This window comes from Vulpes lagopus, chromosome 16 (assembly GCF_018345385.1).
Source record: "Vulpes lagopus strain Blue_001 chromosome 16, ASM1834538v1, whole genome shotgun sequence".
Classification (NCBI taxonomy): Eukaryota; Metazoa; Chordata; class Mammalia; order Carnivora; family Canidae; genus Vulpes; species Vulpes lagopus.
Window position 1 is genome coordinate 13,360,842 of NC_054839.1, and position 20,521 is coordinate 13,381,362.

General features: G+C 39.2%; 1 protein-coding gene across 1 annotated transcript in view; it reads right to left on the minus strand.

Moving 5' to 3' along the window:
* The window catches only part of IPO5 (importin 5), a 43,181-nt gene extending 29,666 nt beyond the window's left edge, over window positions 1-13,515 (minus strand). Inside the window, exons 1-5 of the mRNA XM_041731171.1 lie at window positions 13,319-13,515; window positions 6,792-6,872; window positions 4,127-4,319; window positions 1,283-1,385; window positions 78-174 (exon numbers count right to left, since the gene is read on the minus strand). Of these exons, the coding sequence (XP_041587105.1) occupies window positions 78-174; window positions 1,283-1,385; window positions 4,127-4,319; window positions 6,792-6,872; window positions 13,319-13,408 (564 nt within the window). The 5' untranslated portion in view covers window positions 13,409-13,515. The remainder of the gene's footprint in view (window positions 1-77; window positions 175-1,282; window positions 1,386-4,126; window positions 4,320-6,791; window positions 6,873-13,318) is intronic.
* Between the last annotated feature and the right edge of the window lie 7,006 nt (window positions 13,516-20,521).

Consider the following 20,521-nt stretch of genomic DNA (forward strand, 5'->3'; position numbering starts at 1 on the left):
AAGTATAGAAATTTCTTTCACAAGTTAAAGGTTATATTGAATTAGGTGTTAATATTAATGGAATTGGAATTATTTACCGATGGATGTTCCTGATCTTGCATACACTGAACTAACATCCGTTTGATAACGTCTAAATAGTGCTGCTGTTGGTTCCCAAAAATTCCAGGAAAGTTCCTAAACAAGATCCAAAATGACATTATATTTCAGTAGTGTCAGCCGGAACATCTAATGTTCTAATCTAACCTTAAACATCAGCCCGACTCAAGTGTGCATTAACCTTGAAGGCTGAACATCATCTACCCATCCTCCAAGCAATCCTCTTTTGGGGTGTGGGCAAATGGCAACAAGCAGAGCAGAGAGGATTAGGCTGGAAGCAGTGGCAATCCAGGTGCGCGCACGCTACTCAGCAATTCCAGCCCTACAATTTATCCTTATCACCCTGTCTCCACAGGAAGGTGACCTGGAGTACAGGACAGGGAAACGCAAGTACAATGTTTCAGATGGTAGCTGCAGTAACCACACTGCTTAATAATCTGCTTGTTCCAGATTATTATCTGCAGTGATCCAGGTAGTCCAAATTCTGCTCTGCTTTAAATGTGGCTAACAATTACACTGAATACTTTTAACTAATTCTCTTCTCTGGATGACCAGTATAGGTAAGATACATTTGACAAACTGACGTGTAATGGTGTAATCTCTACCCTTATTCTCTTCTGATGCTCAAGGTAGATTGCATTTTAAAAAATATATAATCTTGAAATGTTATAAATCCAATTATATTTTTAATGTAGAACTGTCTGATAACACGGACAAAATTTTTCTTAGTGCAGATACTCGTAATTCTAAACTTAGACCATTTGCTTGTAAGTATATAGAAGTTTATTAAAATACTGTACTTTATTAAGTCTGACTATAGAAGACCTAGAAAATAATAGGGATTCACCAGCCTTTTCTTTCTTCTTCAAGATTTCATCATTATAGTGGTTTTCTAAAAAACATATTTATATTCAGTACTGTGTTAACCTCTAAATAAAGAAGTAACTGTCTTTCGTGGAATCATACAAGACAAAGGAAAGAAAAAAATTGTAGAGAACGCTTGTGTACAAAAAAGGATAATATGAAATTAGAAGCTTTATGTTTTTTCAGTTTTACTTCCAACACAAATACAAAGCTCATCTAAAGTCATTATTTAAGTCTAAAAAGTCAAACTAAAACAATCAATTAAAATGTGCTTTTGCACATTCACGACAATTTTTCAGGAAAATTAGATCCATGTATGTACCAGAAAATGTGAAGGGCAGCTTCCCGCAGTCCCATATTTTGAGAGCTGACTGAATCAAAAAGGAACTTCAAACCTTCAGGCCACTGGTTGTTGCCATCCTCATCTAAAAGTAAAGAGATCCAGGCATAAAGTTTTGAAGTCAAAACTTAAAAAAATGGTGAATCTTTTCATTTCATAAGCCCCAATGTATGTAATAGAAAACGTTACACGCTATGTATTTAAAAAAAAAATCCTAATAAGATTAGGTCCTTTAACCATAATATGGCATTCTAATCTTGTAAAAAACACCCATGCTTTTGGGTTATGTGCACAGACACTGGCTACGGTTATTTCTAAGGAGTGGGATATGGAGAAAAGGCAGCACTATGACTCTATGATTGGCTAAATCTTTTATTTATACTATTGCTATTAAAAGTTTAAAAAGTAGGCATAGTTAATATTTGGTATCAAGGTCCTGAAGCCAAAACACTGTAAAAATTGCCTGCAAACTGGAGAAGATCTAGGAGTGGGAATACCAGGACCCAGAGCAGTACTCATGCTATCAAGGTGTTTATTTTTAAACAAGATTTTAAAAAACAGAATTTCTGTGGTACTTTGAAATAAAAGTGAACAACCACAAAAATCTGTACCAGTTAAATGACTTACCAATTATATTGTCACAAAGAACTTTAAGAGACATAGAAATTACAGATAAGTTATGCGTGTACTTTTTAAAAAATGTCCCTCTATATTTGAACTTTTTTGAAATGACAAGTGTACTACTCAGCTGACATAAAAACAAAAAAACAAAAAAACCCAACCCTAATCAGTCCCTTTAACATAAAGGTCATGCTTGGGGGTCAAGAGGGAATGAAAAATAAAAATCTATGGAGAGACCATTTTGAAACATTTTAGAAACCTTGCATTATTAAATGATTTTGAATTAGAAATGATATGTCACCTATAAAACTTCATACCTGCACATTTAAAAAAACTTTAAAACAGATTTCCTAGGCTACTTAAAAAAATTCAAAATTAAGGGTTTCAGTGAGTTTTGAACTTATTTAAAATAAAAAATTAACACATTTCCTACTTTTAAGAATTGGTTAATATCACTTAGCTGGGGAACCTGGGTGGCTCAGTGGTTTCGTGCCTGCCTTTGGCCCAGGGAGTGATCCTAGAGTCCCGGGATCGAGTCCCACATCAGGATCCCTGCAAGGAGCCTGCTTCTCCCTCTGCCTATGTCTCTGGCCTCTCTCTGTGTCTCTCATGAATAAATAAATAAAGTCTTAAATAAAAAAAAAAAATATCACTCAGCTGACCTGAACAAGAATTTTGGCAATACTGGTAGTGGAGATTAAAAAAGGAGTGTCATACCCTAATACTCCGCAATTACACTACAAGGTATTTATCCAAAGGATACAAAAGAGCTGATTTGAAGGAGTATATGCACCCTAATGTTTATAGCAGCATTATTATCAACAATAGCCAAATTATGGAAAGAGCCCAAATGTACAGATTGATGAATGGATAAAGAAGATGTGGTAATCTTGGAATATTACTCAGCCATCAAAAAGAATGAAATCTTGCCATTTGCAATGATATGGATAGAGCTACAGTGTATCATGCTAAGTGAAGTCAGTCAGTCAGAGAAAGACAAAATACCATATGATTTCACTTATATGTGGAATTTAAGAAACAAACAGATGAACACAGGAAAAGGGAAGGATAAAAAACAGAGAGAGAGGGAGGCAAACCAATAGACTCTTCACTATAGAGAACAAACTGAGAGTTGCTGGAGGGGAGGTGGGCGGGGGATGGGCTAGATGGGTGATGGGCATTAAGGAGGGCACTTGCAATGAGCAATTTGGTGGGTATTATACTTAAGTGATGAGTCACTAAATTCTACTCCTGAAACCAGTATTACACTATATGTTAACCAGAATTTAAATTAAAAAAAAAAAAAATTAGTGTCATGATTTATAACCAACGATATTCCCATTTAGCCTTATACTTAGTGGGGCATCCTTTTCAACCTTTAGATATACTGTTTAAATGAACTGAGTTTAACATCGTATCTATTGGGGTGCCTGGGGGGTACAGGTGATTAAACATCTGACTCTTGGTTTCAGCTCAGGTTGTAATCTCAGGGTTGTGAAATTAAACCCTGCACTGGGCTCTGTGCTCAGCATAGAGTCTGCTTAAGATTCTCTTTCCCCCCTTCCCTTGTCCCTCCTCCCTTTGCCCACGCTCTCTAAAATAAAGTTCACTAAAAAAAACATATATCTGAATCTGTCAAAAAAATAACAAGACATATTCAATCACGTTAATATTTTTAGTATGACCAAAGAGGGTTTTGATTATTGGTAAAATGCATTTTTAGAGATTTTCCTTTTATTTCACTGTTTAAAAATATTTTGAGGTATTTCATAAACTACGCAGAATAGTGGCATAATAGCCTATGTGCATAATTTACTAATACACAAATGTAACAATAAAAGCTCCTGGAGTCCACTGATTTTTACTTCTGTTGGTAAGTTTAACCTACAAAGTAGGTTGTAAGTTACACTGTGCTTTCCAAACTTTCCTGATTAAGGGGGAAATAAAACTGACAATTTTTAAGCAAATTACAAAACTATTTCTCCACACAGATGTTCTGAAAACCAGCAGGTACATATTATGACTGTACTTCACAAACATTTTATTTTTGGCTCTAAAGGCAGAATCCATGATCACTCTCATTTTGAAGAGAATAAATAGTACTCAGGTACTTGTGAATCTTTCTTTAAAAAGATGCCACTTAAAAAAAAAAGGGATATATTCATTTTCTTCTATAACATAATAATGAATGTATCGCATACACACCTATTAAATTCCTGGCCAGCTCTGCAGCAATATCACAAATTTTTTTCCTCATGCTAGACTGGGTTTCCATTTGAATAATCATCAGTAGTTCACTCTTGATGGCAGTCTGAACATCAGAAGGAAGAGTTGGATAGACTTCATCAAATGCAGAGGACAAAAGACGTCTTAGGAGAACAGCAGCCATTTGTCTAGCCTATAAATGGATAACAAGGTTAATAACTTGGTGTCTTACAAGAGAAAAAATTGCCAACAGACTACATTCACTCCACCATTGATGGATTTTACTATTCTATTTTTACAATTCATTTCAAAAGCACTGTTAGATTTTTTTACAAAACAGGTAAAACAAATAAAACTCTCTCTAATCACATTAGCCTAGTGCATAGAAAACGCTACCCAAAAGCTATTTTTTTATTCATAGCTAAGGAAAAGCCCTTGAACACATGAGGTCACAAATCAGAAACATATCTTAGCAGTGATAAACCTGCCTTTAATTTCTATTTGTAATACCTTCTTTTAAGAAAAATAAATGTTAATATAAACTGCAAACCCTAGAATGCTCCTTTCCTACTTCTCCATCTGGCTCTCTCATTCTAGTGTACCTACTAATATTACTCCCTGGACTATCTCGCTGTTTCACAGCCCTTACATTAACCTCTTAGATAACATGCTATCATATCCATTTATCTTTATGCTTCATTTGAGCAAACAAACATTACAAGCTCCTAATGCCTGAAAGTGCTAATCAATTTCACTATGTATATTCTTATCCCATTTAAAACCTGTAGAATATATTTAAGTTTGGCATTTTCTGTATAATATTCCCCTTTAGACTATCCAAAGACAAACACCATTCTGAAATTTTATCATATTAAATCAACAGGCCTTTGAAACTATTAAACCCAATTTTTCGTGTTTTCTTTCATTTCTGGGCTGCAGCTCATTATCACTATAATCAGTATGGAACTGTGGCCAACAAAAAAAAGAGTTAAGCCACACAAATAAAATGTGCCAATTTTTTTCTCAAGTCATTTTTCACTGAATTTTTTATCTGAATTACTTTTGGCATACAGCAAACTTTTAAAGAAATTTTAATGCTCTAGAAAGGATTCAAAATGGTTAGAATCTCTAATCTCAAGTTTATGCAATTCTCACACTTACACTGACAAGTATGAAGCCAGTCAAAATCCTGAGGCTAGTTCACAATCATCTAATTCTTAAATCAAATCAAGATTTAAAAAAGGTTCAACATAGGTTTTTAAAAAGAAAATTCGATAGTTTTTTAGTATTATTTATTCTTAGCTTTAAAATTTGTTTCATAGCTAACTTGATTCAAATTTCAAGATTTAAAACAGCCATTACTTTATGTTTGTTCTTCATATGTGACATTCATTTTGAATTAAAGAATATATTACGAAGGTGAAGAAGCGCCTTCTGTCATCTATTTTTAAAAAGTGGGGCACTTTTATACTGTTTTCTAAGCATTGCCACAGAACATCAAATTTAAACTGAGTACAAGTCAGGTGCAATACTATATAGCAGTTTAGTGTGACTTCATTTTCATCACATTTTAATATTAGTAAAGAAGTCTTGCTTTAAAAATTCACTTAAAAAAACAACAACAAAAAACCCCACCAACTCTAAGGCCAATGTGGGGCTCAAACTCATGATGCCAAGATCAAGAGTCCTATGTTCTATCAACTGAGCCAGCCAGTCTTCCTTCACTTTACAAATTCTCAATTCCATGGTTCACAGAGGTGAGACTAGATTTCTAGACTTGGGATATTTTGACACCTTTTCCAAAATAAAGAAAATATTCACTTAAGACTCTATATATAAGGATATTACTTTGGGGAAGAAAAAAAAATCCACTGTTAAATGCATAGAAAAGCAGTAAGAAACAACAAATTTGAATTTGGTACAGTTATAAGGTCATTTGCTGAAAACCATGATTTATAAAGGATTCACCAAAGTGTCTCTTTATTCCTAAACATCTTTAGCACATATTCTTTGCTACCTTAGAGATGACTATAAGCATAAAAATTTTAAGACAGACAATACATATTTTCTCAGAAAACGTTTGGCACACATTAAAACACTGAATTAAATTTCCTCCTTCAGAATGAATTGTTTAAAGGAAGAAATTTTTTTTATAGTTACAGAAGTCACTTTAATAAATTCTTATGTAATTATTTAAAAACCATTAACTTAAAAAAAAAACAAAAAACATTAACTTAAATATCCTGGACATATCAACCTGACACGGAAAAAAAGAAATTTCATTCTTAATATAGGGTACTCAAAAAAACTAACTGCAAAGTATCTTTTAGCAAATACTAAGTTCAAAGTTCTGGTAATGTCTATGGCAACAGTTCTCATTACCCATGTAGACCCGTATCTAATAGCCAACTTGTTTTGTTTTGTTTTGTTTAAGATTTTATTTGTTTATTTATTTGAGAGAGAGAGAGAGAGAGAGAGAGAGAGGGGCAGAGACACAAGCAGAGGGAGAAACGGGCTCCATGCTGGGAGCCCAATGCGGAACTTGATCCCGGGACTCCAGGAGTGCGCTCTAGGCCAAAGGCAGGTGCCAAACCGCTGAGCCACCCAGGGATCCCCTCCAACTTGTTTTTTAAGAATGTCATAATCTCAAATATTAGAGTAGTACCTCCTCAGCAGCTGTTGTATTTCTGATGGCTTGTAAGAGGAATGTGATCTTTGACTGGCCTGGGATATTCTCATAGGTTTCCTACAGGAAAAAGAAAAATGTTTTAAGGTTAGAATATGTTAAAAAATGTCATCAGCACACCAGTGGAAAGAAATGAAATGAAGACTGGGAAAGATTCATGCATGAGAAATCATGCTATTAAAATTTTCCCCTACCACAAAATACACTTCAGCTGGTTAGGAAAGAAAAGATGCCCAGAGAATCACTTTCAAGCTCCCTTCTACCTTTAGCTTTAAGATTTTTCTAATGCACGCGCATTTTCCCTAACTTTGCTTCCCTAATGAACAAAACTCAAGGCCAAAGAGGGCCAAAAAAATCTTCAATGTGACCTGAGCTACCATGCTGTAAAGTGCTCACCTAGTATCCCTTTACATCATGGAAAACTACTTATCTTGTCAACATTTTCTAGATCAGAAGATGTAGAATTGGGTTCAAGTAACCACTACTTAACAACCACCAGAAACATATCTCAAACGAAATAAATCCGAGAAAGGGAAAGAAAGTATTCACATTCTTTATGCTACTTTTTCTTTCAAGCAAGGATTATACTAAAACTTATATACATAAATAAATGAATATGGCCAGGAGAAATTTGGCCAAGGGACTTTAATATAATTCCTTTAATATCATTTTAATAATCTAGAAAATCAGGTTTTGTGACTCAGGGCACATCTTTCCTTTCCCAATAATAATGTAAAACGAGAACAAATTGGTTAACAATAAAAAATTGACACCAATTAAAAGATGGATTGTCAGGGTGGATCAAAATATAAGATCTAAATACATGCTGTCTACAAAACTAAATTGAAAAGAAGTATAGATTCATGTGCACATTTAAGAATTCTAACAATAGCAGTCTTGGACTGTGGAAAATACTTTATTCTTTGAAATATATTTGGAATTGTTTTCCCCAAGAAGATTCTTACCTTTGACCTTTGTCTGCTCTCTAAGAGTCACCACCCCTATAACCTACTTTGTTTCTCTGGATAGAAGTCCCAAGGACAACAGATGAAACACAGTGTCTCCTTGAATCCATCCATGTCTACCTTATTTTAACTTTTACTAAGTGCTCTGTGGCATCCCTGAGATATTGACAGATAAGGAAATAAAGGCTCAGAAGTTAAATGACCTGGCCAAGGTCACATACAATAAAGCAACAGAAGAACTCTGGTTTTCTGAGGTCAACTGTACTTAAAATCTCCCTAGCACTGAATGCTCTTTCTGTGTTTCACTCCTGGGGTCTGTATGACTCCACCAACCAACCAGTTCTATTTATGCAGTGCTACACGGTTTTCAAACTTCTCAAATGTATCTTAATCCTAAGAACACATGTGAGGGAAAGGAGAATTCAGAATCTCCCGATAACCTTAGGTTCCTCTCAAATACACTAGCACGCAGGAACACAACAACGCTGAAAACTGTGACAAGCATTAACAGCTGAGACTATCGGGGCACCTCAGTGACTCAGTGGTTGAGCATCTGCCTTCGGCTCAGGTTGTGATCCTGGGGTCATGGGATCGAATCCCACATTGGGTTCCCCTGTTGGGAGCTTGCTTCTCCCTCTGCCTATGTCTCTGCCTCTCTCTGTGTTTCTCAAGAATAAATAAATAAAATCTTAAAAAAAAAAAAACAGCTGAGAAGATGGTCTGAATTTCTGTACACAGAAATGAAGTAATTTTATGTAGAGATATTCTATGATTGCAAAAACGGAGATGTACCTTGATTTTTCTCACTTAATCTTTATGAATGCAACTCAAAGGCCAGTATAGCCTTTTCATTTAAACAGTCTCTCACACTACAATAAAAATGTCTTTTTATCCTTTGTACCTAGCCTAGCCCCTGATGCACTGCAGATGTTATAACTGTTTTTACCATTTTACTTTCCAGTGATCTAAATCAAGTTTCAGAAAAAAAAAAAATTCTTTACTGATCTATCACTCTCAGAAAACCTTGCCCAACTGGGACTACTAGTTTGACAGTTATACTATGCTAATTCTAGTAGACACTTAAAAACATTTAGGTCAAATACTAAACTCTATTCCTTAAGGAATTAGAAGTCAATGGAGAGAGAGAGTTTAGTAAGAGTGACATCTGACTCCTGAGAGAGGGTTCTCCCCATTTGTTATGTTCCACTGTGGCAATCCAGATATATATAGTATTACATTTACACCATAACTTTGGTCAAGGATAATAGTTTGGCAAAAAGAACACAGCCTTAAAACCAGGTTATTAGCCTAAATAGAGTTCCACGAAGACAGGGATGGTATCTCTTTCTCCTTGTATTCCTAGCACCTAGCATATTGGAGTGCAACAAATACAAAGTATATACATAAAGAATATATAAAAATATAAAGAATCTTTCTAAGAATATTCCTAGCACTAAGCCAGGCAGGTTCAGTGAATGTTGCCAATGTCATGGCAAATAGAATTTCAATTCCAGGGCAGCCCGGGTGGGGTGGCTCAGCGGTTTAGCGCTGCCTTCAGCCCAGGGCGTGATCCTGGAGTCCCAGGGTCGAGTCCCACGTTGGGCTCCCTGCGTGGAGCCTGCTTCTCCCTCTGCCTGGGTTCTCTGCCTCTCTCTCTCTCTCCTTTCTGTGTATTCTCATGAATAAATAAATAAAAATCTTAAAAAAAAAAAAAAAGAATTGCAATTCCATTTGGTTTCACCATGCACAATCACACAATGTAAAGCAGATTTCACCTCCCCTTTCATGTCCACAAAAAAATGCTAGTAAGCACTCATTTCACTCATTCCATAAATATTTATGGTAAGCCTACCTTGCATATGAAAAGAGGGGACAAGTTTTACCTAACTACAACTTTTACCTAGTAAACACCCTGGTTCCTCAAAAATCAAGTATATTTTTCAGTATGTTATTCTCCTCCAATTAAAACCTCATTAATGAAGTTCTATATTAAAATCAATGAAAAGGGCAGCCCGGGTGGCTTAGTGGTTTAGCACCGCCTTCGGCCCAGGGCGTGATCCTGGAGACCCAGGATGGAGTCCCATGTTGGGCTCCCTGCATGGAGCCTGCTTCTCTGTGTCTCTGCTTCTCTCTCTCTCTCTGTCTCTAATAAATAAATAAAATCTTTAAACTCAATGAAAAAGCCAATGGAAAAAATAAGAATGCAAAATCCATGCATATGATTAATAAAATACTTAAGCTTATGTCATATAAAATGTCTTGTCATGAATGCCATGGACATTCAACTTTGTATTACCTGTCAACTGCGTATTCAATTGTTTATTCACGTTAATCATTATATTTTGAGACTTAGTGGCACTGAAACAATTTTTTCAAGCATCAGAAACATTTTTTGTAAAGTTAAAGAGAAAAATTCTTGAAGATTTAACAGAAATAAAATATAAAGCCCACCAAATGGTTTATACAATGGAAGTTTAAAAACTTTTAAAAGTTTTGAAGACCTTCAATCTTTTCAACAGTAAATTACAATTAGTCTTCTACTGTACTTGATTTCATGTTTGAATACAAAACAAGTCATCTTACTCAACAGTCTTGTATTTGTATCAACTAAGTATTTATAGAATTACAAAGATATTTACTGAGATTTTGTCAATTCTTTAGTTAAAAAAATTTCTATATTTGCTATATCAGACTTTAATACTCAATTTAGTTTGATTACTTATAAATAGCTCATTTCATAAGGCAAAAAAAGGGGTATTCAAGTATCATTATATGCAGCTTTTTATTTTTCAAATAATATTTTGCTTTTGTAAGCAGCTCTATTTACGGTCCAGCTTTGTGTTATAGAGAGACCAGGAAACTTCCCTTCTAACATTTACTTTTTTTGGTGTCAAGTTAAGAATTTTCTATTTAAAAAAAAAAAGAATTTTCTATTTTATGATACTTAATTTACATATTAGTGTTTCTGAGATATACAAAAAGCAAAAATATGTTACCTGAATGATAGGAATAAAGAGAATAACAATAACAGTACAGTTGATCCTTTAAAAACATGGGTTTGAACTGCATGCGTTCACTTATACATGGATTTTATTTTTTATGAATACAGGACGGTACTGGAATGTATCTTCTCTGCTTATGATAACATTTTCTTCTCTTAGTTTGTTGTAAAAATATAGTATATAATACATACAACATACAAAATATGTGCTAATTGGCTGTTTATGTTCTTGGTAAGGCTTCCAGTCAACAGGAGGCTGTTACCTAAGTGTCTGGGGAGTCAAGAGGGTGGGGGCTCCTGTCCCTAACCTCTATGTGGCTCAAGGGTCAACTGTACTTTTCAATCGTTCTTTATGAGAAAATGTGCTGAATGCTGCTAACTATCCCTAAAGTGATGGAAGTGATAAAAAGATTTACAACAGGCACCAATTGGAATTCAAGCTGAACCAGACACTGGTATTTAGTTCAATAGAAGAGAGATTCCCCACTAGGCTTGACAATAGAGACTTAAGCAACTGGAGGGAAGAGGGAGAATTAAACTAGCTTACTAATTACAATGCTGTTTTGCTTTGCAACACATGGCAATTTCTATTATGGGTTGGGATTAAGAACTTATTTTGGTGAAAAATTAGCCCCAGAGTTAGCAGAATGCACTAAAATGTTTTTATAGGCATCATCACATCCCTCTGATAGGAGTGCACATTGATGCAACTAATCAATGCACATTACTTCCAAGGACAAATGCTACTTTTTAAAGTATTCCACAAGCAAACCCAGCAAACCCAGTCCGAAAAGATTGGAATGCTTGTACTCCTATATTTAAGAGGACACTGGAAATCTTAATGTCCATTCGTAAAAGTGCTGGTTGAATAAATAATACATTCATATGATGGAATACTGCGGAGCTGCTTTAACAAAATCTCTCATGTGTCAACTTGAAATACTTTGAGTGAAAAATCCAACTTGCACAACAGTATGCGTATGAGAGGCTCATTCACGTAAAAATGCAATGTATACATATGCACTTGTATTTTCAGGGACGACTCATAAGACACTTAAAAGTTATCTTTGGGGAACGGGATAAAAAAAACTATTTTGCACTGTTTCAATTTTTACCCTGAACACATATATCACATGTATATACTACGTGAATTAAAAAATCAGTAGACTAAGATTAACGGTTGTTCAACATGCTTTTTCACACAGAACTGAACATCCAATGTATGGACTTCATCACATATCATAAAACCACTCAGTGCAGCCAGCATGCCCTAATCTACTCAAAGCAAATATTAACTTTGTGATTCTAAAGACATCTATGAAATTCAGGAGGACAAGCCCCCCCCCCCATATCATTAGCTACATGTAAATTTCTGCTTTGTAAAAATACCCGAACATCCTTCACCGAATCTTGTAAAGATACTCAATCACGTGGGGGCAGAGACCTCTACATGTGGCCAAGTTGGAAGACAGGTTCTGAGAGCGCACTTCAAAAAAAAAAACTAGACAGCCCCTGCCCTCCCTCCCTTTTGGGCGTCTCACGCATCATCCATCGCGGTCTCAACAGTGACAGCATTAACATCAGTCTCCTCCTGAACCAAGTGGGGCTTGCTGCTACTTGGTAAAGGAGCTTGCAGAGACCCCTGAAATACTGTCTCCTGAAAATAAGTCTACTCAGAGCTCCACACTTTGTGGAGGCCAGAAGCCAGAGGTGGTTTTAAAAAAAAAAAAAAAAAGAGAGAGAGATTCAGGTTAGATTTAATGAAATTAAAGACTTAAACATATGGTGGCCCTGGCCCACTTAAACAACGGAAGTCCCAGGACATCGCAGTTAGGAGACCACAAATCTCTAGAGATCAAAGCACAAGTGTCTGAAGGAAGAATAAAGTAAGGTGGAAGGTGCTTAGACAGAAACCCTCAAGGCAACTTCACAAAATTGTGGCGGAGTGGGGGGGGGGAGGGGGAGAGAAGGGAAATCCAGCTTCCGAGGTTGCGAACTGGACCAGAGAAAGAGGACCCAATGGAAGTAAGCAGGAAGGCAAGAGGGCAAGACACACGTCTCGAAAGGAGGGGGGGAGGGAGGGGGGGAAGCAGGGGTGATGGGTGATGGGTCAGCAGCCGCCCGGGGTCGGGGTCGGGGTCGGGGTCGGGGTCCGGGCGCCGCAGGGCCAGGCTGGGTGGAGACCCGCCAGCAGGGCGGGGGAGGCTCCCGCCGGGAGAGAGCGGGAAAGGGGCGAGGGGAGCCCGGGGCCCGCCCCGCACCCCCCACCCCTCCCCGCCGCCGGCTGCCCGCCCCGGGCGGGGGCCGCGGGGCCGCGGGGGCCGCGGGGCCCGGGCGGCCGCACGTGTGTGCGAGGGGCGGCGGGCGGCCAGGGCCGGGAGGGCCCGGGGCACGGCCGGGAGCCGCGGGCCGCCTCACACGTGGGCTGCGCGGCCGCCGCCCGGCCCGGCCTGCGCCGCCACTGCTGGGCGGCCGAGGCCCGGCGGGGCGGCGTCGGGGGAAGGGCGGCGCGCCGGCCGGGGCGCGGCGGGCTCGGTTACCTCTGCCTGTTTCCGGACCACATTGTCGGGGCTGAGCAGGTTTCCCAGGAGCAGGTAGAACTGTTGCTGCTCCGCCGCGGCCGCCGCCATTGCGCTAGGCGTGTGAGAGAGAAGGAGGGAGGGGAGACAGGAGCCGTGAGGCGCGCTGGCGGGCCGGCGGGAGGGCTGGGGGCGGGCCCAGCGCGGGGACCTGCACCAGCGGCGGCGCGGGGCTGGGGGGGCGGAGGCCGGGCGGGAAAGGGCGGGGCAAAGGGGAAAGGGGAGGATGGGGCGGGGCCTCGCGACCCCTCACCCCGCCGCGGCCCCCAGCGCCGGCGCCTCATTGGCTGCAGGCGCGGGGGGCGGGGCCGAGGCCGCCTTCGCCGGGGCCGCGCCGATTGGCCACGCACCCTGCGGTGCCGTCACTGGCGAGTGGCGGCGGGCCGCCGGGCTGGTCGCGGGCGAGGCGGGGCGGGGACTGTGCCGGCCAGCTGGGGCCCGGGGTGACGTCGGGAGGGCGGCGGGCGGGGCTGGCTGGCGGGCGGCGCAGAGCCGCGCCGCGGGGCGTGAGGTCCGGCCGGGGAGGTGGGGCCAGCTCCGGAGCGCGGGAGATTTCGGCGCGGCGGGCTGGCGGGCAGCCTGGTCCGCGGCCGGAGGCCTGCGCCCCCGCCCCCGCTCCAGCTCCCTGGGTCTCGGGGCCCCTGGACGCCCCCCCCCGGGTTCCCAGGTCAGACCCTCCGACCTCCCTCCCGCAGGACTGTGACTCAGGCCGCCCCTCCCCCCGCCGCGCTCGCCGGTGACTCACACCTGGGGCTGGGCGGCTGGGCGGCTGGTGGGGGAGAGGGTTACTCAGCCCCGGCCTCTCCCGCCGGGCCCCCCCCCCCCCCCCCGCCTCCTCGTCCCGAGCTGTCCACGTAGCACACATGCCTCCATCCCCTCCCCACCCAGGATCCGAGGCTGTTCCCCCGGATTCCTCGTTTTGGGGTCCCCGTTGTGTCAGTGATGGGGAGAAGCCGAGAGAGAGGCAGACCCTCCCTGAAGCAACCCTGGTTTGCAGGGCTGATCCAGGGGCCCAGAGACCTGATTTGGCAAAGACAATACGTCCCATCTTCCTTTACTGCGGAGCTGCCCAAATGCCCAAAGCAGTGTTCGGATCAAAGGGCACTTCCCTTGAGCCCCTACCGGGCTAAGGGTGATAGTAGAGAAAATGATTTTTTTTTTTTTAACCTCAAAAGGACCCTGGTAGGGAGGAGGAGGTTCCACATTGGGTGAGATGGAGAGTACTACACTTGTGGCAACCTGTAGGGAATTTAATTTTCTGTTGACTCTCATGAAGTTCTGCTCTCTGAAGTCTGCGTTAAAACATTTGCTTTCAAGTGAATGACTTTAAACCTTCGCTGTATATTAGGAATCCAGGCCACTGGGTCCAGAATCTGGGCCGAGGCCCCGGGATGGCTATGCAATTGTGATTGTCGGGCAAGATCTTTTAGAGGATTCTAACCCGATTGGTGGGGAAAACTGGCTTAGGAAGTGCGAGCTGCGGCAGTGATGAATTCCCTACAAGAGGTCCGCAGGCCTACCTTTGTACAGCTGATGCTTCTTGGATGTGACGCTTCGGTGTTCTTAGGACACATTATTTATTTGAAGATAGACGATATGTAGATTAGTTTGGGGTAGGTTTTTTTGTTTGTTTTTTTGCTTGGTATTTATTTAGGTCAGTGGTGGTCATATCCAGATTTTGAGGAAGCTTTTCCCTCACTCAAGATGATTAAGATTTGGGGAATTTCTTATCAAAACTGTTTTATGTCTAGGTTACCAGTGAAATAAGATAAACTGCGTAGAGGCTTGCTTAGGATATGGCCTGACCTCCAGTTACTTTTTTTTTTTTTTTTTTCCTCCAGTTACTTTTTTTTTTTTTTTCCTCCAGTTACTTTTTAACATGTGTGGTGGTATGTGTTTTATGGGCAATGACTCTGTAGATTACATATGTTTGTTTAATGATTATTAAATAAGAGAAATTCCAATGTAAGTCTACAAATATGTCAAGGAGCTTGTTTTTTGTTTTGTCTTGTTTTAAATATTTTATTTATTCATGAGAGACACAGAGCGAGAGGAGGGAGATGCAGGCTCCCTGCAAGGAGCCTGATGTGGGACTTGATCCCAGGACTCCAGGATCACACCCCCAGCTGAAGGCAGACATTCAATCACTGACCCACCCAGGCATTCTAAGGAGCTTATTTTTTGGTGGGGCAAAGCACAAACTTATTATAACCTGAAATAATCAGGTTACAAATAAAACAAGTTAGTGGTAACATCAACTGCTAGAATTTGAAATGTCAGCCCAGCCTTATTTTTAATATTGTAAGTATCCAATCAAAGAGGAAGGAGATTTTTTTAAGAGTAATGAACAAAGAAAGAGATCCCCAAATGGGAAAAATTCCTATATACTTGGAGTGGATATCAGCCATTTGGACAATTGAGACTGGTTTTGGTGTCCAGGAAGAAGCCTCCAAAGTAGGAACTGCATTTTCAACAGCAGGCCTGCCAGTTTGGAGAGTTCCTAATGTTCAGCTTTCTGGAAATTTATTGCCCTTAAAACCCATTTCCCATGGAGAGAGTCTTATTTGTTTATAAGTATTGTTTCCCCATAAGAAAATATTTAGATATTGTATAATGGCAGCCCACAAGAATATAGGTTTATTTCCAAGGAGATTGATGGAAGGTAAAAAACTTTGAACTGGAGTTGAATGGATTTGGATATTTAATCTCTTACTACTTATGTGAACTTGAGTGAGTACTTAATGTCTTTTAAGCCTCAATTTCTCATCTGTAATATGGAATAATAATGGTTGTGAAGGTATAATATTAATCACAAAAGGTCTGACATTAAACTATAACTGGAAATAAAATGGAGCGGTAGAAAACTTTTAAGTTTTGCTCACTCCTGATTAGCTGTCATTGCTTTGGATGGGTTAACGGAACAGCCAGCACCTGATACCTTTCACTTCAGCTTATTAGACCTGACACTACTTTCGGGACATATTTGCTCACAGCATTTACAACCCCTTGTGAAAAAGGGTGAGGTTGGGAAAATGGAAGACTGGAAGTTTTTCTCAACTGGGACATGAAATCTAGATAGTTTAGTTTTTTTTTTTTTTTTAAGATTTATTTATTTGAGAGAGAAACAGAGATAGTAGAAGGAGCAGTGGGAGAGAATCTTCAAGCAGACTCCCCGCTGAGCACAGAGCCTCAAGTGGGGCTCGATCTCACAAACCCTGGGATCCTGACCTGAGCCAAAACCAAGAGTCGGCACTTAACTGACAGAGCCAACCAGGTGCCCCGGTAACTTGGGATTTTTTTGATGTGTGTCAGAAGGTACTGCACAGCCTTGTCATGACCTACTTAAAATAATACAGGAGGCAAGACTTCTTAACGAGAGAGCACAGAATCTCGTTTAGGTACTGCTCTTGGTTTGATGGGTTCTCATGTTGATGGAAGTGGCTGGAGAAGTTAGGTTTGGAAAACCCCTGTGAAAGCTTCTCTCAATTGGAGTAGAATTTGGTCTTGTCTGTCATTTCTGGTTTATTGGATGCTGAATGTTAAGTAAAACAAGATTCTCCCTAATGAACAATATGTAAATTTTTAAAAGTTGCCACAGGACTCCAAAGGAACCTCAACTACTTGTCCTGGTAATTGTAAACATGTGCTGTCTGTATCACAACTTACTATGAGGGTTAGTTTAAATAAGATGAATGAAAATATTATGTATAGCTATACATATATAAGGTGATGGTATTATTTACAGGTGTTTGTATTAATAGTTAACATGGTACAATGAAAAAAAGTTGGCTTTGTTTCCTCATTTGGAAAAGGGGAACAATACTTCTTCATAGGGACATCGTAAAACATAGGATAATATTTGTAAATGCTCATAGCATAGTGTCTGTATAGTACTCAGTAATTATCAGCTTCTATTAATTAGATGGATTTTAGGTTTAAATATATGTCTATATTATATACAAGTAATTACTCTTAAAACTACATGTGATATAGATGTATGTATCACACTTGTGTGTATAAAGTGCATTTGTATATTTTCTATTAGTCACCCTCCCAATCATGCATAATTAAATATATACGTTGACGGGTTAATGGTAGTTAATAGGCATTTGACTGATAAATAAGATTTCTAACTCTAATATTGATGCTATTTTTTGGTTAGAGAAGAATCAGCAAAAGAGATGAGAACTGTTGAGGAAAGCTGGTTGCTGGAAATAAAATGATGAACTGTTTACATTTCTTCAGCTGCTTTTTATTAAGACTTTCAAGCCCTTGTCTGAAGCAGTCTGTTACAGTCAGAGCATGCCAACCAGGGGCAAGTGAAATCTTCATATTCCTAAAGGGCACTGCCCACAATAATCAGCAAATTTTTGAACACAGGCAGGGGAAATTTGGATTCAATTAGTTTCTTTTCCTCTCTTTTTCTTTCTCTCTCATAGTTTTATATATGAAGTTCACTGAATGTCTGCTGGTGGTTGGATACATTTTAGGAAGAAGTAGAGTTTGGAGGCTAGGATCACAGGCTCCAAGAACCAACCAGAATGAGAGTTCAAATAATGACTTTACAATTTACATGCTGTGATCTTGCTCAAGTTAATTAAACTTTCTCAGCCTCAGTTCCCTCTTCTATGAAATGGACATAACAGAAGTATCTTCTACCATGTGTTAAAATACTTGGCGTAATGCCTAGCACAAAGTAAATGTTTAATAAATGTTAGCTGTCATTACTGATGCAGATGGATACCTCCAAGATTTATACATTTAATTCTGATTGCCATTTACTCGTTAGGTTATTATGTTTTTATACTCCTATTATATAAGCAGTCATGTGATCATAATGTATAATAAATTGTGGTTAAGGAAAAAAATTTTAAGTTTGATGTGATCATCATAGAGCATTTTAAGGCCATTTTTAGTGTTAAATGCTACATTTCTTTGTCCAGAGTGGTAGCCATTAGCCATTATAGCTTTTGATCACTTGAAATGTGGCTAGTCTGAAATTAGGTGTGCTTTAAGTACAAGCTATAGATTAAATTTCAGAGACTTAGTAGAAAATTAAGAATAACAATTTTGGGACACTTGACTGAGTCAGTCAGTTAAGCATCTTACTCGATTTCAGCTCAGGTTATGATCTCAGGGTTGTGAGACTGAGCCCCACGTTGGACTCCACGCTCAGAGGGGAGTCTGCTTGAGATTCTCTCTCTCCCTCTCCCTCTCTCTCTCTCTCTGCCTCTCCTGCTTGTGTGCTCTCTCTCTCTCTCAAATAAATCTTAAAAAAAAAAGAATAACAATTTTATGTTGATCACATGCAGAAATGGTAACATTGAGTTAAAATGTTATTTATGCTTATTAATAAGTGATAATCATTAACTATATTTTTCTATTTTTACCTTTTCAAATATGAATATTAGAACCTTTAAAATTATAAATATGACTTGCATTTGTGGTTCACATGCTATTTCTGTTCAACAGTACCTTTGCTAGAGAGTAAAAGAACCAACTAGCTACACACAAGTGTCCTGCATACTTTGTTAATTTAGATTTAGGAAGTGATTTGTCAACAAACAAAGTGGAAATCACTTACCTTATAGTGCTTTCTGTTACTTCCAGTTTTCTGACTTGATTCTCAGGGATTTGGAGACATGGTACAGTACTTCCTGAGCAGTGTTCCTTGCTTGGGAATTTCCTTTCCCTGCTGGTTTGACATTAAACAGATTTGTGAACCTTTAGAAAGTAGGTAGGACTTCAGATTTGAGCTTCTAGAATGAATCCTTATAAGTCAAGAACTAGTTAAGAGCTAGAAGAAGGAAGAACATCTTTTTTTTTCCTTTTTTTTTTTAAAGATTTATTTATTTATTCATTCAGAGAGAGCAAAGAGAGAGGCAGAGACACAGACAGAGAAAGAAGCAGGCTCCACACAGGAAGCCCGATGTGGGACTCGACCCTGGGTCTCCAGGATCACACCCCAGGCTGCAGGCGGCGCTAAACCGCTGCGCCACTGGGGCTGCCCTCTTTTTTCTTTTTTATAATGCTGATTATTTTCATTTAAATGTGGTGAATAGATTTAAAAACCATAATTTGCTGCATTTTAGCACCTGAAATAAAAATATACATAGCAAAAGAATTTAGTTTTAAGCATTTTTCCCTAGAACACAAGTAGGTTGAAAGAGGATGAAAAAAGACATATCATGCAAACAGTATCCAAAAGACAGCCAAAATGGCTATCTTGTATCAGACGAAATAGGTTTTAAGATAAAATTATCTGAGACAAAGTAGGATATTTATTATGATAAAAAGATGGTCAATCGATCAGGGAGACACAACAGTTACAAACACATGTAACCATCAACAGAGGCCCAATATACATGAAGCAAAACATGACAGAATTGAAGGAAGAAGTTCAACAAAATAGTTGGAGACTTCAATCTCCACTCTTAATGGATAGGACCTCTAGGCAGAAGATTAACAACAAACAGAAGACATGAAGAACATTATATATCTAGACCTAACAGACATCTGTAGGTCACTCCATCTAATAATAACGGGATACATATTCTTCTCAAGTGCACAGGGGCATTCTCCAGAAGAGATCACATGTTGGGCCATAAAACAAGTTTCAGTAGATTTTAAAAGACTCAAATCATACAAAGTGTGTTCTCTGTTCTCAGTAAAATGAAATTAGAAAGCAAGAACAAAAGGAAATTTGAGAAATTCACAAATAAGTGGGAATTAACCAGCATCCTTCTAAATAACAAACGGGTTAAAGGAGTCACAAGAGAAATTAGGAAATACTTTGAAATGAATTAAAACAAAACCACAAGAGACCAAAGCTTATGGATGCAGTGAAAGCAGTCCTCTTGGGATACTTTAGAGTTGCAAACATCTTCAATAAAAAAGAAGAGAAAGCTCAAATCAATAATGTCACCTAGTTTCTTAGAAACCAGAGAAAGGTCAAACTAAACCCAGATAAGCAGAAGAGACGATAAAACCAAGAAAGGAAATAAGTGAAATAGAGAATTAAAAAAAAAAAAAAAGAAGAGGAAAAAAGGCATTCCTTTGAAAAGATCAACAGAATTGGCAAACCTCTAGCTAGATTGACCAAGAAAAAAAGACATAAATTACTAAAATTAAAAAGGCATCAATATCCAATTTCAGGAACAAAAT